The 16523-nt window shown below is 47.2% G+C and overlaps 1 protein-coding gene across 3 annotated transcripts in view; it reads right to left on the bottom strand.

Moving 5' to 3' along the window:
* Nucleotides 1–16523, bottom strand: part of CAMK1D (calcium/calmodulin dependent protein kinase ID) — a 475430-nt gene that overhangs the window by 65055 nt on the left and 393852 nt on the right. For all 3 annotated transcript variants that reach the window (XM_075552372.1, XM_075552371.1, XM_075552373.1), the window contains 2 exons: nucleotides 9786–9924; nucleotides 3099–3225 (listed from right to left, as the gene is read on the bottom strand). In XM_075552372.1, coding sequence (XP_075408487.1) covers nucleotides 3099–3225; nucleotides 9786–9924 — 266 coding nt within the window. The remainder of the gene's footprint in view (nucleotides 1–3098; nucleotides 3226–9785; nucleotides 9925–16523) is intronic.

Raw genomic sequence — 16523 nt, forward strand, 5'->3', positions numbered from 1 at the left:
GGCTCTTCCTTCTAGTCCTGAGGGATGCAGAGAGTCGACACACTGGCTTCTAACCCAAAGGCTGGAGGTTCGAGCCCACCCAAGTGATCTCAGGATAAAGATCTTGTGATCTAATTCTCGGGAAAACCCTTTGGAGCACCGTTCTACTTTGACACGCAGAATGACCCTGAGGTGCAGCCAACTGGACAGCAGTCGGTCTGGTCTACATCCCCGCTGCTCCCTTCCCCTCATTTTTTCTCTCAGCCCACCTTTCTCTCCCAGTTGTGACTTAACACCCGTCACTATGGAAAGCCTGGAAGGGCAGTGAAGGGAATGTGCAGTTTCCTACCCTGCTCTGGTGTCCACAGTCTGGTTCAGTTTGAGACCTGCTTTCCTCAGCCAGCCTGGGAACATTACTTGTTTGGGTCAAAGACAAACAGAAACAATGCTGATTGGACAACATTGCCCCCTCATGTTTACCGTCCACTTAAGATTCTCATTAAGAAAAATCATCAAGGTTTGCCCGACTGGAATTTATCCTTGCTCTCCATCTTCTATGACTCCTTTTAACCCTGCTTTCCCCCTTCTCTGAAGCATAGCTAGCTTGTGTTCCCTCGGCATCTCCCCAGGGACTGGGGAAGAAGATTGAAAGTGCCACGGGCCGCGGAAAGGCCAAACCGATCTGTATTGGGAGAAGGAAGGCCAGAGTGCTCCTTAGAGGCAAGGACAGCAAGACATTGTCTTATATCCTTTGGATGCAGTTTCAGGAGAGACCAGTCCCTGGAGAAGGACATCCTGTTGGGTCAAACGGAGGGGTGGCGACAACGAGGAAGGCCCTCGAGGAAATGGACTGACACAGTGGCTGCAGCAATGGGCTCAGGCTTAAGAACAATTGCGAGGATGACTCAGGACCGTGCCGTGCTCGGTTCTGCTGTGCACAGGGTCACGATGGGCTAGAGCCGACTCCACCGCACCTCACGAGGCCTTCAGCACAGTGAATTCCTCTGCCTGGAGCATGCTGTTCCCAACTTTCACATGCCTCTTATCTTGTCTGCCATCCAGACTCAACATCCCCTCGTATCCCATTGGATTTCTTCACAGCACTTACCACGCTGTTTATCTAAACAGTAAGTAAGCAGTAAGGTCTCAGAGGGCAGGGGCTTTGGCTGCTTTATTCACTGCCGGCACTAGACCAGAAGCTGGCACAGAGTAGGCACTTAATTGTGGTGTCGACTTAGCTGCACTGTGGTTCCCAGTTGTTGGACCAAGTATCAGTCTGATTGCTGTTATAGAGTTTTTACACGTGATTAAATCACTTGGCTTTAAGCAATAAAGCAGATTGTTTTTCACATTATAATCTAGCTAACCATGCAGTTGAAGATCTAAGAACCAAAAGGGAGTTTCACAGGGTGTGTTCTGCCTCTAGGCTACACATAAGTACTTGGTAAAACTCTCCCCCACATTCTTCCTGTTGTCTGACTTAAGGAGCTTGGGACACAAGCTGTCAGGAGCCTAATAGGGGACCCATGGAATTTGGATGTGCCAGCCCCCCACACTGTGTGAGCCAACTCTTTGAAGCAAATCAATCCAAAGACCTTGTAAGATTCTCTCCGCTGCCATTGAGTAGCTTCTGACTCACAGTGGTCCTTATAGGGCAGAGTAGAACTGCTCTGTGGGGTTAATGAAACTAAATCTTCTGGGAGCCAACAGCCAGCCTCATCTTGGATCTGCCAAAGGGGCTGGTAGGTAAGAGCCATGAACAATGCAGTTTGACAATGCAGTTTGTACTTAACCCACTGTCTGCCCACCCCTCCACGCCCCCACCCCCGGGGCCCTTTAGAAGAAAGAGTATCAGGGCTGGTGAATCAAGACCCCATGTGTCAGGGAGAAGGCCAGAGGCTTTGGAGGCTCGCAGGTTACACACACACACACACACACACACACACACACACACACACACACACGAGGGGGCTTCAAAACTGCTCCTGGGAAAATCCCTTGATTTTTTTTATTCCATGAAGTCCCCTCGTATTCAGACACACATACATGTATCTATCTGGCTCTGTTTCTCCAGAGAGCTCTCAGACATTGATGTAAAAGATGGTTTCAAATTTTCTCAAATGTTTTCAGTGGACTTCTTTTGCCCGGGCACCCCAGGGCAGAAGACAAATCTCAGGGTCCTGTTGTCTTCTCTACTCTGAGGTTGGCTAGCCCAAAGAATTAGGAGGTTCTGATGTAGGCAGTGCTGTAACATAAGCCTTGTCTAGGAAAAAGGTTAGCCACTGCTGCTTTGGATGTGTTGATTCGGGATAGTGACTCGTTTGAGTGCGTGGGGAAGGACATCATGCTTGGCAAAGTGGAGGGGCCGTGACAAAGAGGAAGGCTTCATCAAACGGCTAAGACATAGGACATGTGAGGGCGGTACAGGACTGGGCAGTGTTTCCCTCTGTTGTACACGGGCTTGCCCTGAGACAGAGACAACTCGATGGCATCCAACAACAACAACAAGGCTTACATCAAGCTCCTTGATTCGATATCTTCTGGTTGTTTCAGTAAGTCGGAATCGACACAATGGCAGCGAGTTCGTTTGCTTTCTATCTCGACCCTTGCAGTGTTTTATTTATGTCTGCACTTTTATCTCAGTGTCTTACTGAAATCACGTAAACACAGATACATGAAATATTTCTGGTATTAGAGGCAGGGAATTCATAGAAGTCAACTCCCCATCCTCCAGTGGGGCCCACATCCAAGTCAAATAGGATTTTTTTGTTCAGCTATTAAAGGTTTCAGGGGAAATCACTTCCCTTCGGCTTCCCATCTAAGTCATCCCAATGTCTCTCAACCTTTATATTTTCCCCCTCAAGGGAAATGAAGGCAGGCTCAAATGCTTTAAGATGATTGATAAAGCTCTCTCTCACTCACACACACACACACACACACACACACACACTTATAAACACATTCATCTACACTCCCACACGTATCCACTCATACATGTACCCTCATATGTACACACACTCAAAAACACTCATGTAGCCACACACTTACACACTCTCACACACATCCACATCCCACCCCCACAAACCCATCCCCTCCCCATGCACTCTCAGTGTCCTTACCAACATAGCCTGGGGTCCCACAGGCCGTGGACATGACATCTCCTTTACCCTCCATTTTTGACAATCCAAAGTCACTGATCATTATTTTCGACTCCTCCTCTTGACTGTAGTACAGTAGATTTTCGGGCTGGAAACAAAATAAGGAACAAACCAACTGTTTTTAAAGCCGGGTTCATTGTGGGAACCTACAAAGCCAAACTCTACAGTCTATCATAGACATTTAAGAACAGACCTACCCTTTTCACCTACTGACACATCCATAAAAACACTGCTACCGCAAAGCAATGTATGGGGCGCTGGGCAGGAGCTGGTACAAATACACGTGCCATGAGAACCCGCCCATTTTCCCTGTTTTCTCGAGTTTAAAACATTCACAAGATGGTGAGGCAAACGAGGAGGCCGTCCCCTGGCACCCTTGTCCCATGACTTCTCACACTGGGGGAAGCAGGGTGGCCTGGAGATCAAAGCAGTTTTCAGGTGTTGCTGTGATTGAGTGACATCTGGTTGATGTGGACTGGAGCTACCCTGCAGGAGTGATGAGACCTGCCCTGGGGGTTCCCTGCTGTAATGTTTATGGGAGCAGGTCGCCAGCTCTTTCTCCAGCAGTGCCGGCGGGTTCTAACCACCAACGGTTCAGTGACCAGCTGAGTCATGAAGACGGTTGCTCGTTGGTGGCACCAGTCTCGAACATCCTGTATGTGGGGTCACGATGACGTGGCGGCAGTGGGTTGTTTGAGTTTTTGTTTTTGATAAATGAGTTCAGTTCTGTATTTTTGTTTGGAAGCGACTCTCCTTCTCAACCTCTCCCTACTCCCTGGGTCTCGCTCCTGCTCTCAGTCCATCTGGAGTGTCCAGGAGCTCCGGCAGTTGTGCCAAAGGCTCCCCCTGAGGCTAGCTGACAGCCACCCCTCCCCACCGTGGGAAGCAGAGGGACCATCTCACAGATAGAACTGGGCTCAGAAGATCCAGGGCTTCCTAGCCGTGTGCCCATAGGTACTGCGAGCTTTTGTTTGCTTTCCCTGCAAAGCGTGGGCTGTGATGTTTGCATCTCTGTACAGAATACAAGTCGCAATGAAGCACAGCACAGAGTCAAGATCTCAGGATGGTTCCGGGTGGCGAGGGTGGGGGGGCCTCTCTCCCCTGGAAGACTGCAGTGTCAGCGGTCATGCCCATGCACGAGGGGCTCAGGAGCAGCAGCCATGTCTTGAGGAGAGCTTTTCATGTCTAAGGAGGAAGCCATCCCCTGGCACCCTTGTCTACCGACTTCTCACACTGGGAGAAGCAGGGCTGCCAGGGGATAAAGCTAAGAACATCTGCTGTTGTCCTGAGCAAAGAATGAGGCAAGGGCTTGACGAAACTGATGGGCGAGTTGGCCCTCTTTTGTCTCCCAGACGACCCAGCTGAGAACCTGAACACAGAATAGGTGCCCACAATATTGGGGGGAAAGGGGGAAATGCTAGTTCACTTGATGAAGAGGGAGAGGCGTCAGTCATTGACAGCCTCTCCTGTCCAGTAATGTCTACCCATGAGGAAAATTCTAAAGATCTACTGAGTAATTGATCGTGTCTCTCAGCTTCACAATATTACAGGATGTAAGGGAACCTAAATCTTACATGGAAATGCAAAGAACCTAATCCCGGAAATCACTCTGTCAGTTATTCTCGGTCTGGCTCTCCTCCCACCCCCAAGAGTGAGGCCACATTCTCTCCGGTCATCGCTTTGAGGTGAAGCTTTGGCTTCTACATATTGAATTTTAGGCACTACTCTTGTGTAGAGTGGGCAGACTTATAGAGAAAAGTGGTTCTTGGCCTTGTCATGAAGCAGAATCAGCCAAGAGAGTCTTGGGTACCAGACAGCCCGACAGAGCGTCCAGAGGTGGACCAGGCACCTGTATTCCAGAGTGCTCCCCCCCCCCCCCGCCCCAGGGGATGGTGATGAGTAAATTCTGTAAAGACAATCTGAGGGCCCAAGAAAAACCACCGTTCTTCATGCCGTCACAAGACGGCTCGAAAAGGGGATGACAATGAACAGAGTGATAATGTTTCTGGGGACCACGTTGAAGGATACTCAGGTATGCTATGGATGTTCTCAGCGAATTCTTGGAGCCCCTCGGTGGCACAAAGGGTTAACTCGCAGGGCTGTTCAGTGAAATGCGAGAGGTTCAATTTCACCCGGAGGTGCTCTGGGGAGCAACTGACTTCCAAATTACCGGCCATTGAAATTTCCTGGAGTCTGGACAGTAATGAACTTAGAACCAGTGTGTGGTGGGGAAACCACGTCTAGCGAGAGAGACTCTCCTGCAATCAGTGTATGTGCTTCGTGGGCTCTCTGCATGCTTAGGAGTTAGACACTGATGAACAGAGAAAATCTGATCGTGGCGGCTGAGCAGGCTTTTTCACTTGAGTGTCTGACTTCTACTTTCTCTTAATGAATTCATCTTATTTTGAAAAACTGTTTGAAAATACATTTGATACTTATTTACCCTATTTTAATAGGTGCCCTGGTGGTGTCCTGGTTCTGCGTTGGCTGGCAGTTGGAGGCCCACAGGGGCAGTTCTGACTCACGGGGTGGCTATGAGTCGGATTCAAGGGCAGTGAGCTCCATTTGCGGTTGAAGCTATTTTAACCTTCCTTGTCCAGCACCTTGGCAGTAAAGGTGTGCAGGGAAGAGCGGGAGGTTAGTGAACTCACAGGTTCCTAAGTAAGACTCCCTCCAGACAAGGGTCCGTCAGAGAGCCAGGAACCCCCTCTGACAGGACACTCATTTGGATCATTAGCGAGCTCCCCTGAAGAACAAGCGCCTCCACCCCAAACCAGACGAATCCTATCGAGTCAGTTCCAATTCACAGACGTTTAAATCTACTGGCCATTTACAGTTTAGATCAACAGTTTCCATTTAAGACATATTGAAGACAAGGGGGCTTTTCATGGGGGTGGGATGTGGGGGCGGGTAGGAAATTAGGTGGAGAAACCTGTTCAGGGATAATAATGCAGATGGGAGGCTCCCAGGTGGCAGCATGGGGATTGGAATGGGGAGGGGTTCTGTGAGGCCCAGGCTCACCTGAACATTTACTATTTCTTTGGAATATTATGGAATCTGCAAGACAACTGATGCCAAATACCTGAGTTGAAAGGTCAAATCCAACCCTTCAGTAACTTAAAAAAGCCCTCAAACTCACTGCCATCAAGTAAATTCCAATTTATCGGAATAAACCAATCTGGTCCTGTTATATGTTACTCCCCTAATCCTGTGGTTCTCGGCTGGGAGCCATTCTCCCAAGAGAACATTTAGCCGTCTCTGGGAGCATTTTTGGTTGCTACAGCTCTGGGGGTTTTACTGGCACCTGGTGGGTGTGCTCTGACGAGTCCTGGTGGCATAGTGGTCATGTGTTGGGCTACGATCTGAAAGGCTGACAGTTTGAAACCACCAGCTTGATCCATGGAAGAAAGATGGGGCTTTCTGTTCCTGTAAACAGTGCCAGTCTTGGAAACTCCCAAGGGCAGTGCTGCCCTGTCTCACAGAGGGTCGCCTGAGTGGGCACCCGCTGGATGGCAGTGAATCTGGTTTTGGAGTGGGTGCTAATAAGCATCCAACAGGGCACAGAAAGGCCCTCATAACAAGAGCTTGCTGGCCCAATACGTCTCCAGGGAAGTGAAGGAGCACCTATCCCCATCCAGGGAGCCAAAAGTGGGTACTTTCCACCTCAGTGCCTCCCAAAGAACAACTGATCATCTCTGGTAGCTTTTTCCTCCAACCGAGCCTAAGAAAAACTTTCTAGAGGAAGAAAGAGCTACGTAAGTAGGGGCACTTCAAACAGTAGATGGAAAAAATCCATTATCCATCATCCCAGTTTTCCAGGGACTTTTTGAAGCCCCCTCACAGATGTCAGGGGAGTACCCCACGTTGTATATTCATCTTACATTAACGTGCTCACGCTCTCGATTGCCCTGTTTGGAAGATCATAGAGGTTGTTTAGGTTTTCTTGAATGTTTATGGAAATATAAAGTTCTAAGCCCAACTTCCTCCACATGGATCAAACTCCTTGGCGTCTCTGCAAAGAGATTGCCCAAAGGTCCTACAATGGCAATGTTCTTTGCACAATTACAAGGCTGGTAATCTTCAAGTTCCCCAGGCTGGGAGTTGCAAGTACTTCTCCTAAGAATGATCACTATCTCCCAGAATGCCCATTTGCCTTTCTAATGGGCAATAAATGCTTCCCCTCTAGGAAATGACTTATCTGCTTAGAAATTACTTCTAATAGGAACAAACAGCCAGCCCACTCACACCACATCTCTGTGGCCATCACACTAACTAGTTTAGAAAAGGCCGCCTACTGTGTTTCAAAAGCACAGTACTGGCATTTGGTGGCAACACCACCGAGCAGAGAAGGTCCCACCATCTGGCATGAAGAGGCCAAGTAAGCCTACCCGGCTTCTATGTTCCTGGAGATAGCAAATATCCTCGGATTCAGCAAGAAGTCTGAGAAAGGCCACGGCACTTATCAATAGGAGCCCTCATGGCACAGTGGGTTAAACATTGGGCATCTAACTGTAAGACTGGAGGTTCAAAACCCACCAGTCACTTCTTAGGCAAAAGATGAGGCTATCTGCTTCCATAATGATTTAATTTCGGAAACACTTAGCTGCCGTTTGAGTCTACTCTAAGGGCCACTAGAAGTCAGAATGGATTGGGCAGCAGTAAGTTGAGTGGGCCCCGGTCAACAAGGAGTCCTGGGAGTCCGGTGGTTAAAGTGCTCAGCTATTAATTGGAAGAGACAGATGTGGTGGTCTGCTTTTTTAAACATTACAGCTTTGGCAATACTATGGGGGCAGTTCTATGGGCCACCGTGAGTCAGAATCAACTTATCGCAACATGGTTGTCCATGGAAAATGAAAAAATATAATATGAAAATAATTAAAAAGAAGAGACGTTTTATAGTGAAACTTAATGGGGAAAGGGGGAGCTATTCCATTTTACATCTTAAAGCCCAGTCCCAACTAATGGGCCAGTAAACCAGTTGCTGTCGAGTTGATTCTGACTCATGGCACCCCGTATGTGAGAGAATGGAACTGGACTCTGTGGGGTCTTCCATGGTTGATTTGGCTGGGGGTGGGGCGGGTAGATCAACAGGCCTTTCTTTAGAGATACGTCTGTTTGGACGAAACCTTCTAACCCAGTAGCCAGGTGCTCAGCCATTTGTACCACAGTTTCTAAAATTCTATTGTAACAAGTATTCATGACTCATTCTCCTTTACATTAATTTAGATTCCCAGTGCTGCGCACAACATGACCCCAGTACAGTACAACCCTTTTATTTATGATCTAATTTTATCAGTGGTACAGATGGGGCTGGCTTCCTGCCTTGACTGGTACAGTGCTCTGCAGGTCGGTTCATCACACTGTAGAATGAAGCCAGCGTACAGCCTGGGTCTAACAACGAGGCTTCTCACTCTTCCTCAGGTTGGCAATTTTGATATCCAGTCCTTTAGTATCGACACACACCGGGGAAGGAAGGCAGTGCTGAATTTGGCCCATATCCTTCGTGCTCATGGGGAAGGGTCACGAAACTAAAAGCTCCTGCAGAGCCAGGACAAGACTGTAATTACAGCTCATTTAACTTATCTTCTCTGTTGCCTTTCTAATTCCCATGTCTCCCATGCCCTCTGCCTCTATGTCCTTTCCTTCACACAGTGTTGTGATGGGATGGGGCTGGAACTTGGGAGAGGGGGTGAAGAACTACACCGGAAGAGGATTTTCCATAGCCTTGTAAATGGCTTGGGCTCAACTGCCGAGCTAAAGGTTGGTGACTTGAACCTACCCAGAGGTACTGAAAAGTCCCAATGGCATCATGGGTAATGCACTGAACTGCCAAGAGCAAGGTCAGCAGGTAGAATCCTTGGGAGAAAAATGAAGCTTTCTGCACCCGTTAAGATCTACTGCATTGGAATCCCTCAGGGACAGCTCTACTCTGCCCGATAGGTTTGCTAAGAGTTGGAATGGACTTGATGGCAGTGGGTTAGGATGTTTGTGACAGTGCTGTGGAAGGAAAGTCCTTGTGATTGACTTCTGTTAGGGTAACAGCCAAGACAACTCTCTGGAGCATTCTACTCTGGAACACGCAGGTCACAGTCGGCTGGAATTGTCTCCACGCCGACCTGTCTTAGACATAGGTCAGCGGCCTCACTGGCTGTGCCCTGATTTACAGGCTAGACGTCCCCCATTCGCTCAAGTTGACAGATTAGGAAACTGCCCTAGGCCCTATGGCTGCTCAGACTGAAAACGAACCGAACCCACTGCCCTGGAGTGGATTCCTATTCATGGAAACCCTCCGGGACAGGGTAGACCTCTGAGACTGTCATTTCTTACAGGGGTAGAAAGCCCCATCTTCCTCCTGGGGTGTGGCAGATTTTGAAATGTGGTTCTTGCAGTGAAGTGCCCAGAGTGCAATCATTAGGGTTGCTCACTGTTTATAAGATTTTCCAAACAATGGCTGATCGGATTGGTCTTCATCTCCTTTCAAGCTAAGGCTGACCCCAAAGGAAATGATACAACACCCCCATCACCACCATTCATTCCACCCATCTCTACATCCAAGAGGCCCCGTCACTCCACTGGAGCCAGCTCTCTCCGACAGCCTCACTGTGGGCTGGAGAGGGGCTGGAGGATGTTGCTAAGCAGTGGCCTCACCTTGAGGTCCCTGTGGACAATGCCCATCCTGTGGAGATAGTACACAGCATCCAACACCTGGCGGATCAGGGTGCTGGCATCTTTCTCGGTGTAAAAGCCCTTCTCCACTATCCGATCAAAGAGTTCTCCACCAGATACACTGTTGGGAGAAAACAAAAGAATTCATTAAACATTGAGAAGGACCTGTATTCAAAGGCTGCAAGGAAAACAGTCAGCTCTCGCAATGGGAAATCAGAGTCACGCTTCAATTTGAAATGGAATTCATCTTCGGGTTTCTAAGGCCCCATCAATGGCCCCAAGGCTAAAAAAGGAGCCCTAGTAAGTGATGCGCTGGCGAAACCACTGAGCTGCAGACCGGACGGTTGGCAGTTCAAACACATTAGCTATTTCACAGTTGAAATCTATGGCGTGCTGAAGAGCATGACCTTGGGAATCCTAGGGGGCAGCCCTACCCTGCCCTGCAGGGTCTCTACAAGTTGTTATCCACTTGATAATAGTTTAAATTTTTTTTAATTCCCCAAAAGCTCGATTAGGGATGTGTTTCTAGGACATGATGATATATATGCCGGGTGCGGGCGGGGGGGGGGGCTGGGGAGGAGGGATCAAAGGACTAGAAGTCAACCAGGATCCAGGATCTAAACCAGAGCAGTAAGTCCTGCTGTGACCATGTGAAATCACAACAACCTTCCTGATGGGGTGATGGCACTGGCTGCGATGTCACTGTGCACAGGGGCCTGGAGCTGCTGCAACAAGCACTGGCCTGGCCAACAGAAGCCTGGGCTCTTTACAGAGGCCTGCTCCTACCTTGCAAAGTGTGACAAACGAGCTCCTTGAATCTCCTCCTCAACCAAACACCCTGCGGTGGAATAGATTATGACTCACAGGGACCCGGGGGCGGGGAGGGGGTTAGAGTAAAAATGCCCCACAGGGCTTCCTAGGCGGTACATCTTCACAAATGCAGACCGCCTCTTCTTTCTCCCAAGGAGTGACTAGTGGGTGACTCTCCTGAGATCTCCATAAAGGAGAGGGTGAAACTATTGTCAACTAAGAGCCGTGACCTGCCTTTGGAGACATCAGAAGCTGGAAGTCACTTGAGATTTACCAGAGAGAGAGAGAGAGAAATCATACTTCTGAGAGAGAAAAAGAGAAATAACACTTCTTTACAATGTGTTGTCACTTTATTGAGGAGGATAATACTTAATTTAAATTTGCTTTGAATTTCAGTGAAATTCAAATTTCAGATTTAATTGAAGAGACTTTTGAATCATCATTATTTTCACATTTGTGGAGAGAGATCTAGGTTGGCATGGGTCAAGAAGTCCCGATGGACAATCCCTTTGCTTTGATAGTTTATGCTGCTCTGAGTTTAACCAAGTAATGCAACCATACAATTCTGAATAGAAACTAGCAACTTAATCTTTAAATTCTTCAAGCATAACCTAAGAAAAATAACTAACCTGTCTTTAAAAAAAAAATCAAGGGGATATATTAGCCCTATTAAAAGACAGAAACACATTTCCCCAAACAAAATGAAACAGGAGATTTATTTGAATTATTAAAACCATAACACAATTGCCAAAACAGCTTTTATAGCTTTAATAGATACAGTAAAAGATATTTCCCAGCAGTAGTGCGCGCGCACACACATACACACACACACACTGAGATATGATTAATCACCTGCAAGTCATGGCAACTAATGTGCAATAACTGATCCACTAAAACCTTCTTTTTGAAAAAAAAACTAATAAAGAAGACGCACTTGTAGCTATAAAAGGCCCCTGGGTTAGAGCCTCCTCCCATTACCTGTAGTCATCCCAGGCAAAACTGGGCTTGGATCATGACATCATCTTGTTTCCAAAGCAGACTGAGCAATCTTGGTAAGGAAAGAGAGGCTCTCGTGAGAAATGAAAAGCGATCCAAAGAGTGAAAAGAAATGGAAACAACAGAGGAGAGACTTCATTTGGATGATCGTGTTGTCAAAATGCCCCAGATCCCAAGACATGGGCCACCTGTCAGCAACCACCAGCAAATTCTCTCCATTTCTTATTTCTCTAGTGCTTTCCACCCAGAAGGCCAATGCCTGAAACTCTGCAGCCCACCAGGATGGACTGTGTATGATGCCCTGCGCCTAGGGGCAGGGTGCTCCCAGATGCTCTGAAGGAACTCTCTAACTGAGTGATCCAACTGCCTACTCCACGAATGGTGGCCAGCAGTATTAAATGCCAGCTACCTTGTCCCTGACACGCATGATGCATTGCATTGGGAAACTAACTATGCATGAGACTTCTTTACAGTGTTGGACAGCAAAAATCACTTTGAGGGCTAAGGAGTGCTTGAACTGAGCCATTCCACTCCCATGCACGTGAAAGGTAGAGAATGGGCAAGGGAGACTGCAGAAGAACTGATGCATTTGAAGGATGAAGGATTCTGAAAGCACCTTTGGAGAAGATATACAGTCAGAATGCTCCTTAGAAGCAAGGATGATGAGAAAGGTGAGAGCAGGCCCTGGAGGACATCGTGCTCGGTAAAGTAGAGGGGTGGTGAAAAAGAGGAAGGTTCTCAAGGAAATGGGTTGACACCAGGGCTGCAACAGTGGGCTCAAACATGAGAACCACTGAGAGGATGGTGCAGGAACAGGCAATGTATGTTTGCTGTACATTATGGTCGCCATGAGTCAGTAGCAATTGATGGTACCTAAGAACAGCTACACCACCTTGTTCACTTGGTGGCTGTGACAGGTCAGTTTTCTGGGCCAACATGGCTCCTGTAGGAACATGTGGTGAGAGATTTGCCTGTCAATCAGATTCTAGGTTAATTGGCAGGTAACCGAGACAACTGGCTCTTCAAGCCCGGTCCCTTTCGCCTTGGTGACTGGACCAGCATGCTGCTGCCTGGGTTAGCTGCTCCGCCTTAACCGTGGGCTGTGCTACCCGTGAGCCGAGCCAACTCATGAATCATGGAGGATCATGTTGCAGTGCTATGCTACACCTTGAGGCTCCATCAGGACCTGCTTCACCAGGCAGCTGCTGTGGCGCTACTGGCCTTGGCTACACCTCAACACCTCATCTTTCTGCTGTTGTTGCCCCACCTGGCCATGCCTGCTGCCTGCGAGCCAACTCTACTAGTCTTGGAGTCTCAGAGCTCTCACCAGCTACTTTGCTGTCTATTTCCTTGATCTTGGACCAGCGGCCAGCGTGAGTTAGAAGGACCTTCAGTAGATCATCTGCCCCACAAAAGTGAATTGGACTGAGCCCTCTGTATTGCTGTGTGGACTAATTAGCTGTTGTAGTCCTTCTTACTATATAGACCTATCCCTCAAATATATAAAATCATAAGTATCCAGGTTTTGTTTCTCTAAGGAATCCTGCATAACACAGTGGGAATTAAAGCAGCATTATCCGTGAAGGAGAAAAAGTCTGTTTTAATTGTCTCCCTCAATATCCTCTGTAATTGAGCCCTATCTTCCAACAATATTACCCCTTCCTAGTTTCCTTTTTTTAAATCATTTTATTGGGAGCATTTACAGGCATTATAACAATCCATAATTCAGTTGGTTCAAGCATAATTGTACATTTACTGCCACCATCATTTTCAAAACATGTTCTTTGTTCTTGAACTCTTTGATCTCAGCTCCCCTCTGTCCCCTCCCTCCCCCACCCTACTCCCCAGGAACTTTATTCTTATAGTTATTTTTATTTTCCATATCTTACACCATCCACTGTATCTCTTTCCCTACAATTTTGTTAGTTGTTCCCCTTGAGTGGGGATATACAGTCATCTTTGCTATTGGTTCCCCCTTCCTGCCCCTCACTCATTCTATTATCTTCCCATACCCCCTGGGAATTTTTGCTCCCATTATTATTTCTGACAGGTTTATCTTGGATTTCATGCATCGAATGATATCTTCATTATACAAAATTAATATCTGCAAGTCTAACAAGCTTAATGAGGTAAAACTGGGACCATAATAGTAAGAGGTGGGGGGGAATATTAAAGAACTAGAAGATAGTTATGTGTTTCATCGGTGCTATACTGAACCCTGGATATATCTTCCTTCCCATATGGCCCTTCTGTGAAGGACTGTCCGATTACCTTACAGGTGGATTTTGGGTCTCCACTTTGTCTATGCTGCTTCACATCAATTGGATTGTTTGCTTTTGAAATTCTGATATCTATTCCTGTCGACACCTCATGATCCCACAGGCTGGTGTGCTTCTTCCATGTGGGCTTTGTTGCTTCCCTGGTGGATAGCTTTAAGTAAAAGCCTTTAAGACCCCAGATGCTACATCTTTTGATAGCCGGTACCATCAGCTTCCTTCACTACCTTTGCTTATGCACCCATTTGTCTTCAGTGACTGTTGTCAGGAAGGGGAGAATGGTCCTGAGGTGGCATAATTTGTGTTTGATTAATACCAAAAGGTTGGAAACTCCCTCCCCCTGAAATGCCTCAGGAGTCAGGCCCAGTGGCTTGAAAACTCTATGAATCACCATTCTACTCCACACATATGAACAATAATCATGGACTGAGAAAATCTACAACCAATTCAATGGAGCAGAGTTCTAAACTCTGTAACCCGTGGCTTGCACATATTTTCTGATGATTTCTTACTCTGCTCTGCAGGCTGATGAAGGTCCTCAGATAAGAACATTCAACCCTTCCAACTCTCCCTCCTGTCCTTAGCATCCCATGGCTCAAATCCTGCTCATTCTTCTCCGTCTCTCAAAGCTGATCTGTCCAGCTGAAGGTCTTCCTTTTTGCTTTGATGTATGAGATATTAGTAGAGTCTATTAAATAAAAACATTTGCCTTGCAATAGGGTAGCTGTGCAGCGTGACCCCATCATCGCCATTGCAATCGGGTGCCCTGCCAAGGTATGTACAGCCTCGGAATCCCAGAGCTCTGCTCATCCAATACTTTGCTCTTCCATTTCAGATTTCGCTGCAGCTTTATTTATTTATTTATCTATTTATTTATTTTAACACAATTCTAAGGGGGGGGAGGTTGGTTTCCTTAGAAACTGAGGCACATGGGGGAAAGTTTTTAAATGGGCTAACCTAAAAAATAGCAATACTAATAAAAGTAGTTTATATTTGTAAATCACTGAGTAATTTCCAAAATCCTCCTGATGTCTGCCTTGGAAAAACCCGCTTATCCTAGTAACCACAGATGAAGTATGCAGGGCCAGTCTTGTGGAATCAGACCTGATTCTGATGCCTTGCTATGGGTATAACTGAGGGTGGCTGTCCCCCAAAGGCCACCAAGGCTGTCATCTTTAGTGGAGCAGTGTGCTGCCTCCGCCTCCTCGAGAGCGGCTTGTGGGTTTAAACTGCAGACCTCTCTGTTAGCAGCTGAGCGCTTAACCAGGGCACCTGTCTCTGAATCACTGGTGAGAAAGTCGGTGAAGTAGTTAGTTTATTGTGCCAACCTGGCCAATAAACACATGGGGGGTTAATTGAAGGGCAGAAGGATAAATGTCTCGGTGAGCCTCGCCTTTCTAGTTCTCCAGTCTCTGGCTTTGTCATGGTTGCACCAGGGTGTAGCTGCCTTAGCCAGTTCCTTGCTTCACCTGGCAAGGCTCACTTCCTGCAAGACATACCCAAGGAGAAGCCACATGGATCTACTCCGATGCAGCCCTGGGTGCTGGAGCAGCCGTGTGGAGACCCCTGCCAGCGCTGAGATGCTTACATATTCACTGACTTGGCTTTCCTCCTGCAGTTGGCATCATTTTGTGTGTTTTGTGAGGTGGAGGAGGACTTTGTGGACCTGTATCAGACATCTGGGCTAATGTTGGACTTGTGGGCTTGGGCAGCACTGGGTTGGAATGTTTTCATGATGTGCATTTACCTTTAGATAAAACTCTCTCTTATACATGAGTTTCTGTGAATTTGTTTCTCCTAAGTACCCAGACTAATACAGTCAGCTTGATGAGAAAGTAAGTTTAGAATTGTGACAAGAGGTGTTGCTCATTCTCAGATCTACGGATTATGCTTGGGGTGATGGGCGGGATCCTTGCTTGATTCAACAATCTCCTAGGGAAAGTCTACTACATGTGTGGAGAGCTCCACAGTAGAGTTAGAATTCCTCCATTCGAACATTCAGGAAATGAGAATGAAGGCAGAAGGGGTGGAGGTCAGGTGACTGGGGATAAAGTTTAGAAGCATAATAAAGGAAAGGTAAGTAAATGAAATGAATTAACAGTGGCTCTAAGAAGCCTGGCGGCTTAGTGGAATAAGAATTGGGTTGCTAGCTTAAAGTTCGTGGCTTGAACCCACTAGCCTCTTTGCAGGAGAATGAAGAGGCTGTTCTCATAATGACTGGCAGTGTGGGAAGCTCAAAGGAGCAGCTTTACTCTGTTTTATAGGCTTGCTATGAGTCAGAACTGACCAAATTGCAGTGTTTACTTGGGGGGAGAGGAGCCCACATAGCACATTGGTTAAGCACTTGACAGCTAACTGAAAAGTCAGTAGTTCGAACCCATCCTCAGCTCTGAATGAGGAAAAACTCTGGCAATCTACTCCTGTAGAGACGACAGCACAGGAGACTCCATGGGCAATTCCATTCTGTCCCAGAGAATTACCATGTGTCAGAGTCGAATTGGGAGCAGAGAAAAATTGGAAGAGAAGCCCAGTTTTGTACAAGAAAAATGTGGGAGGATATACCAAATAAGGAATATCAAAGAAACAGAAAAATTAAAAAGAGAATAGTTTTTAAATTCTTTTTTCTTCTGGATTCAGA

The sequence above is a fragment of the Tenrec ecaudatus genome, chromosome 6, assembly GCF_050624435.1.
Source record: "Tenrec ecaudatus isolate mTenEca1 chromosome 6, mTenEca1.hap1, whole genome shotgun sequence".
Lineage (NCBI taxonomy): Eukaryota > Metazoa > Chordata > Mammalia > Afrosoricida > Tenrecidae > Tenrec > Tenrec ecaudatus.